The 19,773-nt window shown below is 42.3% G+C and overlaps 1 protein-coding gene across 1 annotated transcript in view; it reads right to left on the bottom strand.

The window, feature by feature from the left end:
• Positions 1-1,837: 1,837 nt before the first annotated feature.
• Positions 1,838-19,773, bottom strand: part of mthfd2 (methylenetetrahydrofolate dehydrogenase (NADP+ dependent) 2, methenyltetrahydrofolate cyclohydrolase) — a 37,917-nt gene continuing 19,981 nt past the window's right edge. Inside the window, exons 4-8 of the mRNA XM_073060046.1 lie at positions 18,519-18,671; positions 16,558-16,665; positions 12,345-12,437; positions 4,172-4,297; positions 1,838-3,117 (exon numbers count right to left, since the gene is read on the bottom strand). Coding sequence (XP_072916147.1) covers positions 2,993-3,117; positions 4,172-4,297; positions 12,345-12,437; positions 16,558-16,665; positions 18,519-18,671 — 605 coding nt within the window. The 3' untranslated portion in view covers positions 1,838-2,992. The remainder of the gene's footprint in view (positions 3,118-4,171; positions 4,298-12,344; positions 12,438-16,557; positions 16,666-18,518; positions 18,672-19,773) is intronic.

The raw sequence follows: 19,773 nt of genomic DNA, 5'->3' as shown, positions 1-19,773 counted from the left end.
ATTAATGTGGGAACATAAATGGTCTACTAGACGTGCAACTTCAGAGTGCGGCCCTGTAGACAACCCGGTTCCTTGCCCCCATCACCGACCGAAACACTGGCTCAGCAGGCAGTGCGCACTGCTATCAGAAGGCCCTTGTACTCAAGCAATCCTCTCCCTCTATTAGATGCTGAGTCAGGGTGCTTGGAGAAGCGAGGCACAAGATTGTAACATCGGTACAGCGAGCTGCTGGTCTCCCGCTCCTGTTGCTGCAGGAGCAGTCTCTCTCCCTCGCTGCCGAGAGAGCCTGTCTGATGTGCTGAGGAGTTGGTTTATGGACTGTAGTTTTTGATGGACTCTCGATCAGTGTCTCTAGGGGCTTTTGCTGCTACTCGCATGGTGGGGTGTGGAGTTCAGTGCTACTGTTGGTGCAAGGGGGGGTGGGATGGTTGATGCTTCTGTGTGGGAGGGGGAGGTGGGGCTTTGGAGTTCTGATGTTTCTGTCATTCATTTCTTGGGGTTTCTTGTTTTGTGGAAGTCTGTAATGAACTAGAATTTCAGGTTGTATATTGTATACATTCTGATATTAAATTGAACCAATTGGTAGATGATAATCCAGACAGTGGGCCAAAGGTAGATGCAAAATGCTGAAGGAATTCTGTACGTCAGACAGCATCAATGGAGGGAAATGGAGACTCAATATTTGAGATCAAGACCCTTCACTAATCCAGATGAACCAACAATTTCATACCACAGATGCTACCTAACCCACTGTGTTGTCAGATCCCAGCATCAGCACCGTCTCTTTCCATTCCTCATTAAATGCAAATTTCATGCAACACCCTCAGCCCTGAAGAATTTTTAGGTCAAACACTTCATAGTAAATGTCTCTGTGGAATTCAATTTGTCAAGACTGTTTATTGCAATTTATTTTAAAATTGTTTACTTCCCCCAAGAAAAGAGAACCCATGGTCGCATCTCTAGAAGCACACAGTTAGATGATATTGATTATACTGGACAACAAAGATATTGCTTCCAGAATACTTCTGGGTGTATCTTATGTATTTTGGGCAGCCTATCATGAAAATCACCGTGAAATTTCCCCATCACACTCCAATTTTTAAAAAATCACCTATACCTGTTATTTAATTCATAATTCAGGTTAGAATAATTGATACCAAGATTTAAGGCAGGCATTTTTTTGGCCCACAAATCAAACAGGTCAATGACAGGCAATTAGAACAACTTCCAATGGGACCGGAGAAAATTGCATGTAAGACATTCAAGGATGTTGTTGAAAATTTTGTTGGCAACTACAGAGCACCAAACTACATGCAGCTGGTTGACATGTTTCAACCAGACAAAACCATTAAGTGCAATATGTTACTAAAGATTCATTTTCTGCATTCCCACTTAGACTTCTTCCCTGCAAATCTGGCAGATTTTCGTTGGACACTTAAGAGAGAAGCGTCAGACACCGAGTACAAACAAAAATTATGAACAAGCCATTTTAGCTTAGTTGAACTATTGCAAAGCGACCGCGCTTATTCACTTAAACGCATCATATTCAAAAAAAAGTTAATTTGTTTCTCCAAATTCCTACGTGATACAAGTAGTCTGGAATTATACAGTATGTGTTCAGCATCAAGCAGTTTATCATGAACAAAAAAAGAGTTCTGAGGAAGCAACACTTTCGAAAAACTTTGTTGTCCAGTGTTACCATAAGCCCACTGTAAGTGACAGCCCCTTCCCAGCACAGAGTGGTGAACGGGCAGCAATAACCTGTATAGAATAGCAGCATCTCTCCATCTTGCCAGTCTCTGATCCCTGGGCAGTTTCACAACAAGGACAGATTCACTTTTGAATGTGTAACAGCTTTATTGCACAGCTCACTTTGTTTCTGCAAGTGACAGGGCATGTCGTACATTTTGCTTTTGCCAATAGTTGGATACAAGGGCAAGCAATTCAATTCAAGCTTTTTTCTGGAGTGTACAGCGTCTCATGGACAAATTGCCGATCAGTACAATAATATGGAGAATTTATATAAATTGACCATCAAACTAGCTAAGTTGGCCTTGAAGATTTAGCTTCCTTGCACATATTGATCAATAGTTACTATTGTGACATCATTCAGCCAAGTGAATTTTGTTCAGATAGATCTCGTCTACTCAGGGTGTGATGTCAAACACGCTGCAACGTCTTGTACCGCATGAAACAAGACCACACCCTATTTTCTCAACGACGTTCATCATGAAGTACTTCTGGAATAGAGTTCATCGTTTTAATCCTCATTCCAAGACACTTCCCTTGCCTCACACGAGAAAACAGCTTTCAGTCACCATCAGCAGATACTCGAGACAGGGAGGAAATGCCAGGGCGTCTGCTGGCACGCAAAGTCAACGTCAGAAGCTCCCAACAGGTTCACACACTTAATCACTGACCTCACTTTCAGGACAGCACAGGCTGCTCTGAGCTCAAGATTAAAACTGTCTAAACAAATTCAGCTCCTGCACCAGCTGGCAAAGATAATTCTACTCCCCATGTTAACCGTTCTGGGCTATTCAGTACTTTAAAATACTCTCCTGTGAGGTTATACAGCAAAACTTTTGTGAGGTTTCCTTCACTGAAGCCTTCGAAGTGCAAACTTTTCACACTGGAACCCTCTCTCCACTTCGGTCTCCTCACTGCAACTTCAAAGAACTTGGCAATAAAACAAGCTTTTTGTTGTATTATTTACATGTGCTAAATAACTTGACAGAATAGTACGGGTGTAGGAAGCCTCTTTGGAACAAATTTATGAAATTGCACATGCCTTAGTCTTTTAACTAAGGTCCTCCCAAATAAATTATATTCAAAGCAAACAGGAGAACCCAATTACTTCCAGGACAGGGCAATAAATAACGACTCAGCTTTCAATCAGCCTTTGGTATTGGGAAGTGTAAACAGTACACTGGAATGTTTGGCAGGGCTCTCCAGCTCATTTCTCCCGCTCCAGCGCAGGATGGCAAATTATTCAGTTCTCCAGCTGCTTCAGAAGCTTCTTGGCTGCAATGATGGTGTTCTTCATCAGCATGGCGACAGTCATTGGGCCAACGCCGCCTGGCACCGGCGTTATAAAACTGGCCTTCTTCTTTACCCCTGAAGAAACAAAAACACTGCAGGTTAGAGAATGGTACACGACTAGATCTGAATCGTATGCTCTTTGAAAGACAGCCATCTCCTCGCAGTAAGCTTTGCTTTTCTAACATGCAGACAAAGCCCTCCATACCTTTGAGCACATTATAGAGAGTTCTGCCAGCTCCGCTACGGGCACAACCCTCCTAACCAACCAGGACAGCTTTGAAAGGTGATGACTCAAAAAGGCATCCATCATTAACGAACACCACCCAAGATCACCACCGTCAGGGAGGAGGTACAAGAGCCTGAAGGCACACACCTAATACTTTAGGAACAGCTTCTTCCACCACTGGATTTCTGAACAGTACCTCAACTATTTATATTTAATAGCTCTTGACGCAACTTGCAGTATTTTTAATGTATTGAACTGTACTGCTGCCGCAAAACAACAAATTTCGTGACATGCATTAGTGCCAATAAACCAGATTCTGAAGTAATGAATAGGCTCGAAATTAGCAAGCACTCCAACCACAGTGTGAAAGCTGTGATTTCTCCAGCCCAAACTGGGCACGAGGCAGGATATTGTAGCTGCATGGTGATTGAGCAGAGCGTATTGAAATTTAATCTGAAATTCTCCTACGATCTAGCTGGACTTTATGACACCTGCAGGATTCTTCAAGCAACAGTACAGGGAAGTTGATAATTCAGATGATCAGGCAGTAAGCGCAATAGCACCTAGGTGCTGTTAATGCAAGGGCACTAAGTTCAACTTTCTAATATTTCAGCTTAAAGACGACAGCAGTTACAAGGAAATCTAATGCAATTTAACAAAACCTCGATGAGACTGTAGCTTGTTGTGTGAGAATGGCTACATAAAGCAACCTTCTCCAGCTTACTGTCCAACTGATACACTGAAGCCCTATCAACTGGCAAGCTCTAACAGACAGCCTTGCACTTCATTCAAGGTCATTCAAAATTAAAGAAATCCAAATGCCCATTTCAGGCTGGTGGGCTACTTCTTTTGCAAAAATAACAAGGATGGAACTTTATTCAGATGGTTAACTGTAAACATTACCTTCAAAGTCAACATCACCCACAAGCCTGGGCTTCCCGGTGACCGGGTCCTGGACACGGTTGATGCCAACATCAATGACAGCAGCTCCTTCTTTAATCATGTCAGCTGTGATGAGATTGGGAATACCTGCAAAGAACAAGAAAGTCATAAACCTCGGCACTGCAGCAATTCTACTAGTAGAGGACAGTCCAGGCAAGAGATCAAGCAACATACACCAAATGCTGAAGGAACTCAGCAGATCAAGTAGCAACTATGGAGGCAAATAATCAGTCAATGTTTCTTGCCAAGACCCTTCATCAAGACAGGAAAGGAAGGTCACCTAAAACATTTTTAGCTTAGTTGGTTTGTCACCTAAGACACTCAAACATTTCTACAGATGTCCTAGAGAGCATTCTGACAGTCTGAGTCGTTGTTTGGTATGGGGGAACTACTTCACAGGATTGAAAGAAGCTATAGAATGTGGTAAAATTAGTCAGCTCCATCATGGGCACTAGCTTCTGTAGTTTCCAAGACACATTAGCAGTGGTACCTCAGAAAGCTGGTGTCCATCATTAAGAACCCCAACACCTAGGACGTGCCCTCCTCATTATTACCATCAGGGAGGAGGTACAGGAGTCTGAAGGCACACACTCAGCCATTCAGGAATAGCTTCTTCCCCTCCACTGGCAGATTTCTAAATTGACATTGAACCCATGAACATCACCTCACTACCTTTTATTATCATTTCTGCTTTGGCACTATTCGTAATTGGTGTGTGTGTGTGTGTGTGTGTGTGTGTGTGTGTGTGTGTGTGTGTGTGTGTGTGTGTGTGTGTGTGTGTGTGTGTGTGTGTGTGTGTGTGTGTGTGTGTGTGTGTGTGTGTGTGTGTGTGTGTGTGTGTGTGTGTGTACGCACATACACATTTATATACATACACAGACACACATACTTGCTGCAATTCATATTTTTTCTATATTTATCACGTATGGCAATGTACTGCTGCCCCTAAGTTAACAAATTTCATGACTTATGCCAATGATATTAAACCAATTATATTCTGATCTTAGTGAAAAGCAAAGAAGGTCCAAGTAACTAGTAACCCCTGATGGGGTGAGTAATTAATTGGTGTGGGGAAAAGGATAATATTGCTGAAGTAAAGGTGAAGAAAGTAATATGTGGAATATCAAATTCATTTGGTTACATATAATATTCAAAGTTTAAAGTAAATTTATTATCGGAGTACATATATGTCATCATATACAACCCTGAGATTCATTTTCCTGTGGCCATACTCAACAAGTCTATAGAATGGTAACTATTTCCTGAGGAGACTGAGGTCCTTTAACATCTGCCGGACGATGCTGTGGATGTTCTACAAGTCTGTGGTGGCCAGTGCTATCATGATTGCTGTTGTGTGCTGGGGCAACAGGCTGAGGGTAGCAGACACCAACAGAATCAACAAACTCATTCGTAAGGCCAGTGATGTTGTGGGGGTGGAACTGGACTCTCTGACGGTGGTGTCTGAAAAGAGGATGCTGTCCAAGTTGCATGCCATCTTGGACAATGACTCCCATCCACTCCATAATGTACTGGTTAGGCACAGGAGTACATTCAGCCAGAGACTCATTCCACCAAGAGGTACACTGAGCATCATAGGAAGTCATTCCTACCTGTGGCCATCAAACTTTACAACTCCTCCCTCGGAGTGTCAGACACCCTGAGCCAATAGGCTGGTCCTGGACTTATTTTCACTTGACATGATTAACTTATTATTATTTAATTATTTATGGTTTTATATAGCTATATTTCTACCTATTCTTGGTTGGTCCGACTGTAACAAAACCCAATTTCCCTCGGGATCAATAAAGTATGTCTGTATTACTAGATCAATGAAAGATCAACTAGAATGCAGAAGACAATAAATCTTGAAGATGCAAATATAGATAAATAGCAATAACTAGCAAGAACATGAGATAAAGAGTCCTCAAAATGAGATCATTAGTTGTGGGAACAGTTCAATGGAAGGGCAAGTGAGTGTAGTTGTCCCCTTTTGTTCAAGAGCCTGATGGCTGTGGGATAGTAACTGCTCTTGAACCTGGTGGTGTGAATCCTGAGGCTCTTGTACCTTCTTCCTGATGGTAGCAGCGAGAAGAGAGTATGGCCTGGGTGATGGGGCTCTCTGATTTTGGATACTGCTTTCCTATGACAGTGTATCATGTACATGTCTTCAATGGTTGGGAGGGCTTTACCATTGATGTACTGGGCGGAATCCACTAACTTTTGTAGGATTTTCCATTCAAAGGCATTGATGCTCCCATACCAGGCCAGTCAATACACTTTCTACTACACATCTATAGAACACTGCTAAAACAATTACTGTAGACTTCTAATAATTGTAATTATATAATAAATAGTTTATTTTTATGCAAGAAATTCCCATAAAAATGGACCAGTGCTTCCACTGTCCTCCCCTACCAGGTTCCTTTTTCATCTCTTTGCTTCTTCCTCCTATCACTTCCCAGCTTCGTACTGCCTTCCCCATCTCCCATCACCCACCTTCCTCTTCACCTGGTCTCACCCGTCAGCTTGGCCTCTTTAAACATCATTGAAGCAAAGAGTAGAACCGGAAATCCAACAAATACTGGAAATCCAAAGCAACAGACACACACAATTCAATTGGCCATTGTAAACTGTCCCATGATTAAGCTAGGATTAAATCAGGGGTTGCTGGGTGGCGTGGCTGGAGGAAATCAGCAGATCAGGCAACATCCATGGAAATGAATCAAGTCGTTACAGCAGCAAATCAGAAACACAATAAATTCTGCAGATGCTGGAAATCCAAAGCAAATTGAAGTCCTGAAGAAGGGTCTCCACCTGAAACATCTACTGTACTTTCATTTCCCTGGACGTTGCCCGACCCGCTGAGTTCCTCCAACATTTTGTGTGTGTTGCCAAGGGGAAATAAATGTTCAGGGACCAGTCCTCTGGCTGATAGGCTGGGGTCTTAAGTGTAAAAGACCAATTACTAGGCACCAAGGTGAAGAGTGGTCTCTCAAGATCTGCAGAGCATAAGACATAGGAAGAGAATCAAGTCATTCGGAAATAGTCTGCTCTGAAATTCCATCCTGGCTGATTTATTATTCCTCTCAATCCCATTCTCCTGCCTTCTCCCTGTAACCTTTGGCACCCTTACTAATCGAGAACCTATCAACCTTTGTTTTAAATATATCCAATGACCTTGCCTCCACAGCTACTTGTGATGGGTTCTGCAGATTCCAGGTGCTCTGGCTAAAGAAATTTGTCCTCGCCTCTATTCTGAAGGGATGTTTGAACCTTCACTCCCAAACGTGGATGCTGTCTTGTACGTACTCGATAAACAAGTAATAGATTAGGCCCCTGGAGTTCAAATCCCACTCGGCAGCAGAGGAAATTAAAGTCAGATGATTAAAATCAATCTGGAATCATTAACTGTGACCACAAAACTACTGGAATGTTTGCACACACTATCTGATGTTCTTCAGGAAAGGAATCTTGACATCCTTAATTGACCGGGACAGGGAGTGACTCCAGACTACTAAACCTTAGCTGGCAACACAAATTCTCCAGCAAGCCACTCAGATCAAAAGTAATTGGAGTTGGACAATAATTAACGATCTGTACATCCCGTGAAGACATAAAAGCCAATGTTGAATTAGAAGCTCAGTGAAGGGACTGTAGAGTGAGAGGAGGAGATTGCTGGGCAGTGCAGCTTGAAGGGCTGGAAGGGCCTACTCTGCGCTGTATCTCAACAAATAAGTAAAAATATATATTCGGCCTAGTCCCATCGACCTGCACCAGACCATAGTCCATCGTTGAAACTGACACTGAACCTACAGCCAACACTTCCACTCTTATTCCACTCTCACCACCCTAAGTGAATTTGCCCCTCATGAAGTTTCACCCTTAATCCATGACTTCTCATTCTAGTCTCACCCCAACCCCAGTGGGGAAAGCCTGCTCACCTTTACCCTAACTATACCCCTCAATTTTGTATACCTCTATCAAATCTCCCCTCATTCTCCTACACTCTAGGGATTAAAGTCCCAACCTATTCAACTGTTCCTATAATTCAAGCCCTCAAGTCCCAGCAATATTCTTGTAAATTTTCTCTGCATTCTTTCAATCTTATTGCTATCTTTCCTGTAGGTAGGGCACCAGAACTGCACACAATACTCCAAAATGGGACTCACCAGTCTTGTACAACTTGAACATAGCATCCCAACTCCTGTGCTCAATACTCGGAATAATGATGACCAATGTGCCAAAAGATTTCTTCACAACCCTAAATATCTGTGATGGCATTTCAAGGAATTACAGAACTGTATTTCCACATCACTCTGTTCTACTTCAAGGAAAAGTACAGGCACAGTGCCTATTCAGATTTAAACAGTTACAGCTCGAACATGAGCCTAGTTACTGGAAAAGCTAGAGTCACAGAATTATATTTCATCACCTCATCTCTTCGTGGTTACTGGAAAAGACAACTCATTCTTCCCCCTCAGTATTTCAGTGAACATGATTTAATCCGTCCTCCACTTCATCAAACCCCCAAAGCAAGGAAGGATATTGAGAAACAGGTTTGATGCATAGATAATGATGCAATCCAGTAATGACGTTAATTACTCTGGGTTGGGCAACTCCAGAAATGATGAGGTACAGTACTCGACTCTGTTTATAGTTTTAATTATATTTGCATACTGTTATGAAATGAATAACAACTACAACAAATTGTGCCTGGTCCCTGCAGAGCAAAGTTATTTTGTGTAACTAACATCACAAGCCCCATTGCTGAACTGTTCCCACAACCTATGGACCCACATTCAAGGACTTTTCAGCTCATGGTCCTGATATTTATTTCTTCTTATTATTACTGCTTTTTATATTTGCTTACTTTGTTGTCTTTTGCACATTGGTCCTGTTACGGGGGGTTGGAGGGGGGTGTCTTTCACTGGTTCTATTGTTTATTTTATGCCCACAAGATAATGTTTCTCAGGGTTGTATATGATGATATACATCTACTTTAATAAGAAGTTTACTTTGAAATGTGGTACTAAAAATGTTGAAAAAGAAATGTGGTAAACTTGTTAACTTGTTCTAAATCTGGTTAGGCCACACTTGGAGTACTGTGTCCAGTTCTGGTCACCTCACTATAGGAAGGATGTGGAAGCATTGGAATGGGTACAGAGGAGATTTACCAGGATGCTGCCTGGTTTAGAGAGTATGGATTATGATCAGAGATTAAGGGTGCTAGGGCTTTACTCTTTGGAGAGAAGGAGGATGAGAGGAGACATGATAGAGGTGTACAAGATATTAAGAGGAATAGACAGAGTGGACAGCCAGGGCCTCTTCCCCAGGGCACCACTGCTCAGTACAAGAGGACATGGCTTTAAGGTAAGGGGAGGGAAGTTCAAGGGGGATATTAGAGGAAGGTTTTTCCACTCAGAGAGTGGTTGGTGCGTGGAATGCACTGCCTGAGTCAATGGTGGAGGCAGATACACTAGTGAAGTTTAAGAGACTACTATACAGGTATATGGAGGAATTTAAAGTGGGGGGGGGGGTTATATGGGAGGCAGGGTTTGAGGGTTGGCACAACATTGTGGGCCGAAGGGCCTGTAATGTGCTGTACTATTCTATGTTCTTAGTTTGATCAACAAAGGAACCAGCATTACTAGAATGCAAATGATACAGTGAGTGGGCGATGAGCTAGGCAGGCACATCAGGAACAAGCCAATGATCACAATGCAGTGCATAGTGTAGAGTCACCTACATATGGTGGAGTCCTCCCAGTCCACCGGTGCCTTTCTGCTCAGAATTACTGACGTTCACCCACATAACAGTTAGAAAGTTGGAGGTCCTGGGGCCTCCATCTGTTAATTCACAATAAAATTTTATTAACAATGTCACCATATACTACCCAGAGGTTCATCTGCTTGTGGGCATTCTCAATAAATCCATAACAGAATAATAACCATAATAGGATCAATGAAAGACTGAACCATTTTGGGTGTTCAAACAATTTGGAAAAGACAACAAACTGCAAATACAAAAATAAATAACAACAACAAATAAATAAGCAATAAATATCAAGAACATGAGAATAAGAGTCCTTGAAAGCTAGTCCATAGGTCTGGGTTTGGGAACACTTCAGTGACAGGGCAAGTGAAATTGAGTGAAGTTATCCCCTTGGGTTGAAGAGACTGATGGTTGAGGGGTAGCATAATAACTGCTCCTGAACCTGGTAGTATGAATCCAGAGGCTCCTGTACCTTCTTCAAGAGAAGAAAGCATGACCTGGGTGGTGGAGGTCCCTGATGACAAATGTTGGGTTTCCTGCTACAATGCTTCATGTAACCGTGCTCAGTGGTGGGGAGGTCTTTACCCATGACAGACTGGGTTCCCACTTAAGATTCCAACAACAATTTTAATATCCAATGAGCTCAAGAGCAGGAACTCAGTTAGTTGTCAAAGTGATGACCCAGCACAAAATGACCCAAGTTAGGCAATTCATGACACAACTCAGACAGACATACTTTATTGATCCCGAGGGAAACTGGGTTTCGTTACAGTCGCACCAACCAAGAATAGTGTAAAAATATAGCAATATAAAACCATAAATAATTAAATAATAATAAGTAAATTATGCCAAGTGGACATAAGTCCAGGACCAGCCTATTGGCTCAGGGTGTCTGACACTCCGAGGGAGAAGTCGTAAAGTTTGATGGCCACAGGCAGGAATGAGTTCCTATGACGCTCAGTGTTGCATCTCGGTGGAATGAGTCTCTGGCTGAATGTACTCCTGTGCCTAACCAGTACATTATGGAGTGGATGGAAGACATTGTCCAAGATGGCATGCAACTTGGACAGCATCCTCTTTACAGACACCACCGTCAGAGAGTCCAGTTCCACCCCCACATCATCACTGGCCTTACGAATGAGTTTGTTGATTCTGTTGGTGTCTGCTACCCTCAGCCTGTTGCCCCAGCACACAACAGCAATCATGATAGCACTGGCCACCACAGCCTCGTAGAACATCCACAGCATTGTCCGGCAGATGTTAAAGGACCTCAGTCTCCTCAGGAAATAGAGACGGCTCTGACCCTTCTCGTAGGCAGCCTCAGTGTTCTTTGACCAGTCCAGTTTATTGTCAATTATTATTATTATTATTGTTTATTAAACTCTTAATTTAAGTCATGAATAATATTGTTCTCTCTGTACCAATACTCACTCAGACCAACTCTCCAACTTCTATCACTGAAATAGGGAACCTCCCATTGACTAAACAATCGATCTTTCTTCTCCCAGACGCTGGATTTCTGGCTGCTTTACCTTTATGTCTGACACCCCCATTCTTAAATTCTTTCCTTATCAATTCAAAACACTGTTTCAAAATTATTGGCTCTAGCCGATCTGGCTAATGATGTTTTAATGCTAACTTTCCATTGGCTCTGGTCCAAGGCAGTATCGTTTTAATGCTCGCCTCACAAGTACAGCCTGTATTTAAAACTGTTTTTCTTGTTCTCCCTGAATCACATCTGTTCAACCAGATCAGCCACTTGCTAGGCTCCGGTTACCCTCAAGATCACAGAGGCAGACTGCCCTCTTCATAAATCGGCCAAATCTACCGAAGGACATCTCACAACTTCTTATTTGGAAATTATCTCTTGTTCATCAGATTATCAATAGGGGTTTCATTGTGCTCAATTTAAATGTCTTTTTTAAAAGTCATTCTGAAGCAAAGCCTGTTCACAAAATGGAGGTTCAGAACAACCTTACAAAATGGCAGCCTCCATTCCTTCCACCACATAGTAAGAACAAAGACATGTGGCTTGTCTACTTCCACTCATTCAATTTAGATGTCTTATTCCAATTTCAATTCCTTCATGGCCAACAAAAGCAATCATTTTTGGGTGGAAGGGTTATACTGGACCTCAACCAGCTGGCAGCAGCTCACTAGTGGAAATCTTCCTGCAAGGCGACTGGCAGGCTTGTGGGCCCATTTGGAGAGGAGAGCAAGAGTTCCTCCTCACTCACTACTGGCCACTTGCTTTACACAATTTATGTTGATAAAATAGGATAAACTTCATTTTGCCCAAAATCCAACCAGCAGCATTTGGTTCAATCTATGGATAGCCCAAAACCATCACCATTCCACTCACCGGCAGCAGCCACAATAATGTCAGCGAGCTTGGTGTGTTCCCTCAGCTGGTCTTTGGGGGTGTATCGATGAGTCATGGTCACCGTGGCATCTCCTGCAATACAATGCGTACATTAGCTTTCATCCTCTGTTCCATCTCCAACATTTATTGCAGACTTCATGCAACTGCGGTGATCTGTATGACCACCAAACAATAAGATATAGGAGCAGAATTAAGCCATTTGGCCCATCGAGTCTGCCCCACCGATTCATCATGGCTGATCCACTTCCCCCTCAGTTCCAATTTCCTGCTTTCTCCGTGTATCCCTTCATACTCTGACTCTTCAAGAATCTATCGACTTCTCCCTTAAATATACCCAGTGATTTGGCAATGAATTCCACACATTCACTACTCTCTGGCTGAAGAAAGTCCTCCCTAAGAAAGTGCTGCCAGTACATTATCTGACTAATCAGTGGAATACAAATAAATTAAGAGTGCCTTGTAATACTGATATTAAATAACTTCCTGGAAAATCTACCGTAGATCTACCGCACCTGATTAAAAGCCGCTGGCTCTAATTTTAGAAAGAAAATCAATTTTGTACTTGTACAAGACGCACCGGATTTTAGGCCGCAGGTGTCCCACGTTGTAATATGAGATATTTATACAGAAAGATATTACACGTGAGGATTTTTTAACTTTTAATTAAATCCATATGGTAACATAAACAAATACATATTGCAAATGCTTTTTTTCGAACCGTGCCTGTAACGCGGCTACTTTTAAATATACATACGTATCGGTAACACACAAATTACGTTGCGTATACTTTTTTACTGAACAGTGCACGAACAACATTCCAATATCTCCTAACGACTGGTAAAAAATATATATACTGCAGCCTACCAGGAAAAGTTATTGATCGCCTTTAACTTAAAAGCTGCGTTTCGCTCGGGTCTAATGCCGCTCGCCCCCCACCTTCCCGTTTATCGCAAACCGGTATTTCCCACAAGACGCGGCGAAACCGGATGTGACGTCATAGCATCCCGGGATGTAGTACAGAAAACAAATATACCGGGTACTTAAAACACTTCTAACTTTAACTAGAAAATACTAACAAATGCATTACTAAGCGAAAATATTATAAACTAAATAACTGCCATAAAGGCAGCACAATGCTTTTCTTCGAGTGTTTTCCATGTTGATAAGGGTGAGTACAAATGTCTGATTTACAATAATTTAATTGCGAAAGTGCGCTTGATTTATCGTACAATTTCATTGGACCTCTGTGAACTACTCATCAATTTTATTGGTCTATTGTTACGAGGCAAAATGTTTTTGGCGGCATGAAAAAAAATCATGCATTAGCCGCACCGTAGTAAAGGCCGCAGTGTTCAAAGCTGTTCAAAATGTGGGAAAAAAGTAGCGGCTTATAATCCGACATCTACTGTAGTAGTCCAGCATGAAAACCTGAACATATAGATTAATAGACTTTATAAAATATAGGATAGTACAGAACAGAGACAGGCCTTCAGAATCAGGTTTAATATTACTGCAAATGTGCAGCAGTACATTGTAATACATAATAATAAAGAATAAATTACAATATACACACCCATATACATAAATTTATGAATATAAAATTAAAGCAGTAGAGCAAACAGAGAGGAAAAAAGGCAGTGAGGTAGTGTTCATGGGTTCCATAGCTATTCAGAAATCTGATGGTGGAGGTGAAGAAGCTGCTCCTGGAATGTTGAGTGGGTGTCTTCAGGCTCCTGTACTTTCCCCTCAAAGGTAGTAGTGAGAACAGATCACATCCTGGGTGATGGAGGGGGATCCTTAATGATAGATGCCACCTTTTTGAGGCATTGCCTTTTGAACGTGTCCTCGATGCTTGGGAGGCTAGTGCCCATGATGCATACGGCAGAGATTACAACTTTCTGCAGCTTTTTCTGATCCTATGCAGTGGCCCCTCCGTACCAGATAGTGACACAACTGGTTAGAATGCTCTCTGTGGTACATCTTAGAAATAAAGCCTTCTTTGTATTTGCATCAATATGTTGGGCCCAGGATAGATTTTTAGATAGATAGATAGATAGATAGATAGATAGATACTTTATTCATCCCCATGGGGAAATTCAACTTTTTTCCAATGTCCCATATGTTGAAACACAGGAACTGGTGAGGATGGTGTGTCGACTTCCCCTTCCTGAAGTCCACAATCAATTCTTTGGTTTTACTGATGTTGAGTACAGGGTTGTTGTTGTGACACCAACTCAACCAGTTGACCCATCTCGCTCCTGGACGTCGCCTCATCACCATCTGAAATTCTGCTAACAATAGTTGTATCACTGGCAATTTTATAGATGGCCTTTGAGTTGTAGAGACAGCAGAGCAGTGGACTAATCACTCATCCTTGAGGGTGCAGTGTTGATTGTCAGCGAGGAGATGTTATTTCTTATCTGCACAGTGAGGAAGTCAAGGATCCAACTGCAGAGGAAGGCACAGAGGCCCAGGATTGCTGATTAGAACTGAAGGCATGATTGTGGTGAACGCTAATCAAAATACAGCAGCCTGACATAGGTATTGTTTAGGTGATCCAAGGCTGGGTAGAGAGCCAGTGAGATTGCATCTGTTATTGTGATGATAGGCAAATTGTAGTGTACCCATACTGAAGTACCCATGGCTGCAACCATGGATTTCAGCTGTGGCAATCTTAAACGGAATACAATTCCCGATAGAACTGCACGCAAAAAAAAATCCCGACTGGTGCCACCTTGACTAAACTGTCGATTTAACTTTTGCCTCAAGAAGTTGTGCTGAACTAACAAAACAAGTAATTAAGCACCCAATTAAACTAATTCCTGCACAATGTCCATACTCCTCCATTCTCTGAATAATCACGTGCTGGTCCAAGAGACTGTTAAACTATCATATTCAGATTCAGTTTATTGTCATTTAGAAACCACAAATGCAATGCAGTTAAAAAATGAGACAATGTTCCTCCAGAATGATGTCACAAAAACACACGACAAAACAGACTACACCAGAAAATCCACATAACGTTTGGCAATCCCCCATCCGGAGTCTGGAGAGGCTGCTGCGTATTAATATCGCGCTACCATTTTAGCGCGTTTCACGGAAAGGAGCTCCAATTCCACCAAACAAGACCAAAAACTAAAGCTACAAGACCTGCACAAAACCACATAGTTACAACAGTGCAAACAATAGCATAATTGATAAAAAAGACCATGGGTACAGTAAAAATAGTCCAAAGATGTTAAAAGACTATAAGTTCGAAAGAAACCACCACACAGTTGCCTCAAGTCCACAGCACTACCTTGGCAGCACATTCTGGGCACTCACCACTAAAAAATAAACCTGCCCCTTTACATCTCCTTTGAACTCACCTCCCTCTCACCTTAAGTTCATGCTGTCTAGCATTAGACATTTCTCTCCTGGGATAAAGATACTTGCTCTCTATTCTATCCATTTCTCTTAATCTTATAAACTACCATTAGCCTCAGCTCGCTGTACAGAAAATAAGCTTTTTACTGTGCAATGTCACTTAAATCATAATCTAATGATGTAGAAAAAATAACACAGTAAACAAGATTTTAAAAATCACACGTATGTTTTAAAAAATTAAGATCTCGTCACTTGTGCCAAATCAAGGATTGAGCTGAGTAGCCTGCAACTATGCCATGCTGTAGCAATGTAACATGTCCAACATTTATTAATCATAACTGGACATCTTTGGACTGTGGGAGGAAACCCACGTGGTCACGGGGGAGAATGTACAAACTCCTTACAGACAGAAAGGGTAATTGAACCCCAAACTTACAGCTAGTGATGTAATAGCATTACACTAATAGCCACACTTCTGTGGCACCCAAACTGTAGGTATCAAGGGACTCTTCACACTCCACTTAGAACAAACTTCCATAGATAAGTTAACACAAGCCGCATGATTCACAACACTGAATAAGTATCCACTTCAAATTCTGATGGTGTTTAACTTTACTAAGATGATTTTCCTCTTAAAGTAACACACATAAATGCTGGAGGAACCCAGCAATACCCATGGAGAGGAATAAATGGTCGAAGTTTTGAGTGGAGAACCCTTCCTCAGGACTCCTTTTTTCCTTTTGACGGATAGTTGAATAAACACAGATTGAACTTCAAGGCCAAGCTTTGTGAGCTGCTGTGTTTGCATCTGGGCATTGGCACTCACCACCAGGCCTCTCGTGTCTGCCGTCTGTGTGCAGGAGCATAGCGATGGGCATTCCAACGTTCTTTGACCGCCCAGCAACAACCACATTCTTCCCTAGAGTGGGAATTCCTGAAGGATACAAAGGTTCAGTGTTAACTTATCCCCGGCTACAACCAAACTTTGTGATGGAACCAATGACAGCAACTACTCACCTTTACAGAACATTCCACCCTCAATTACCCCTTTAAATGCATGCATTGGTCTAAGATAAACTGCCTTTTGAGGACAGTAAAAGCCTTCACTGTCCTGAGCATTATTTCCACAACAGTCAAAAAATAACCCATGCAGTTTTACATAGAATTCATCTGAATATACAAACATACTGGCTAAGAGCAAGAACATGCCATTCGGCCCTTTGAGCTTCCCATTCCATGATCCTAACCTCAACCGCAACCCATCATTCTCATCAAGAATCAAACAGGCAAAATGGGACAGGCACGGGAAGGCAACTTGGTCAGCAGACAAGATGGGCTGAAGGGTCTTTTCCATGCTGTATAAAACTGAATATTTAAGGCAGAACTGATTGCAGAATGATTTAGCACTACAATATAGAAAGAGGCCCTTCAACCCAAAAAATACTGAAGTAGTGTGATCACTTCAGTAGAGTAGGATGTTCCCCTAAGGGGTTATGCCCATAGCAGGAAATGCCCGTGTGTGACTTCGTTTAACTTAGGGAGGCTGATGCACAGGTAGCCAGCACATATTGCTTGACAGGTCGAGGTCAGGGTCAATGGCATGGAATACGAGATGACTGGGGACCCTTCCCTGCTGCAGCCTTCCTCCACTGCCGTTGTAATGCGACATCAGCTTCTACCGACTTCACTGAAGAAGTCTTAGTTGGATCGCTCTTTGTCTAGAATCTCCTCCTTGACCTTGCCACCATGGGGGTAAGGTCAAGAACTGTGTGGTGGCCGCCCGTGCATCAGCATTAAACAAAGCCACACACAGGTGTTCGCTATTAAGGGAATCTATCCGAACATTCCAGTAATGTGGATCTCAGATTGGACTAAGGCCAGAGGAGAACCACCAACCTTTGGAGAACATCATACTTGAATTGAGTGATCGAACCACTAAACCAATGCCTCTCTACTCCTCATGCACCAAAACACACTGACGCTCCACCATCACATGGGCATGCCGTGGGGGTGAAGGATTATGTCAGCAAAGAGTGAAACGCCATTAGACATCAGCTGCATGAGTAAGGGAGTACGATGCTAGCTGGGCTGGAAGCTGCTGGTGGAGGCTCAAAATTCCTGCTCAGGTCCCTGGGAGAACAGGGAGAAAGCCAATGGAAGGAGGCAAGGCATTACAGGATACAATCCTAGTGGAGGCAAAAGTGGGGAAGGTCCAAGAAGCTGGCATGGACTTGTTATTGCTGTGTTGTATGACTATAAGACCAGGATACAAATTTGGTGGATGTTCACTTGCTTTGGGAAAGAGGTTCTTCAGTCCCAGTACTAACTCTAGGGTGCATTCACAGCAAGGCATGGTCCAATATTCTCAGCTGAAACATCCTCACAGCCATCCAACTATTTCCCACCTCGAGCTGTCCTCACCTCCCTGGTGGCAATTAAGAGGGCCCATATCAGCCTTGTTAAGCTGCTACTCAGGACCAGATTGGCCAAAGTTTAACCACCAAAGACAGCAGATGTTTTAGAAACGTCTGGGAGTTTTAGAAACATTACACCCTGCACCAATTCCCAAGAAGACACAAAAGACTGCAGATATTGGAAAGACAACAAAAGAGGCTTTGACAACCCATATCACTCACCTACTCCATACCACACCATCTTCTAAGAGTGGCAAACTATCAACTCCACAATGAGCCCAGGACCAAGGTGCACCAGGGTTCAGGCAGCCCAATTCCTGCATTCTATTATAATCGCGAGTGAGATTTAGGCCAAGGTTTGTAGCCAACTTGCCTGTTCGTTGGATGATTTCCCACACGCCCCAGGGTGTTGCCGGTAACATAGAGCTCTGGTCAAGGCACATGCGGCCGACGTTGAGTACGTGAAACCCATCCACGTCTTTTGTGGGAGACACCGCATTACAGATCTTGCGCTCGTTGAGGTGTTCTGAGGAAACAATTCAGGATTGAACCAAACCATTAGACTGAGCAATTTTGAAGTTGATGCATATTATCTAAACCTGATTCAAACCAGGGTCTGCTACCAAGAACATTATAAATAACGTGCAGAATTGGAGGCACACTGACCCTGTGCTAAGTCTGTCAAAGCAGAACAGAGTGCAGATTGATGAGATTAAGTGAGAGACTCCTGCCTGTAACTCAGACTAATTTTGGTAAATTGGTTTATTACTGTCACATGTACAGTGAAAAGCTTTTGCATTTCATCAATTCAAATGCACTGAGGTCTTAAAAGGGAAAAGTAGTAACCGAGCAGAATGAAGTGTGACACTTAAAGAGGAAGTACAGTGCAGGTAGTTGCAAGGTAGACAACAAGATGCAACTGAGACAAGATGCAAGATCACAAGGTCGCAACAAGATCACTTGTCAGGCCAAGGGTCCTTTGAACAGACCTCTTGTTCAATATGAATTCTATCTCAGTCTCAGCATGGCCTTGCATCTTACTATTTTTCCATATTGGAATAGTTTTTAATATAATTTCAAAAAGATGTTAGTTGAATTAAGGCAAGATTAAAATTGTAGTTGTAATAGTTTTTACTGACATAATTTGTATTTTTAACAATTTGTATCTGCAACAAAATCATGTTATTTTTCACAGTATGTGGTGGTTCATCCCCACCTTTACTGGCAGAAGATGAGAGATTTTCATTTTTGATTGGGTAAATATTAGCCTATTTACTGCATTATTTCTATCTGAAGAATTTCTGTTATCTCGAGTATAAAGGTGGTAGATTTTTCAAAGGCACCATCTTTGTCTTCTTTTCATTGAATCGCTTTAATCTCTGATTTGTTTCTCAGCTCCTCAGTTTCAAATGCTCTAAATCCTCGTTTAAACTTTAAAATAAATTATCGTGAAAAAATCAAGGAATCAAATTTTCTCACTCATTCCTGAACACCTGAATTCTTTCATGCATGTGATTTAACTTATGCTGCCATACTCATTTGGATCAAAACTCTGGGAATAATCAAACACAATGCAGTACTCCAGTGACAGTGGTCTCACCAGAACACACTCGTGGAATCACTGCATG

Source organism: Hemitrygon akajei, chromosome 1 (genome assembly GCF_048418815.1).
Source record: "Hemitrygon akajei chromosome 1, sHemAka1.3, whole genome shotgun sequence".
NCBI classification, from domain to species: Eukaryota; Metazoa; Chordata; class Chondrichthyes; order Myliobatiformes; family Dasyatidae; genus Hemitrygon; species Hemitrygon akajei.
The sequence above is the reverse complement of the archived record's forward strand: the minus strand, read 5'-3'. Positions and strand labels throughout refer to the sequence as shown.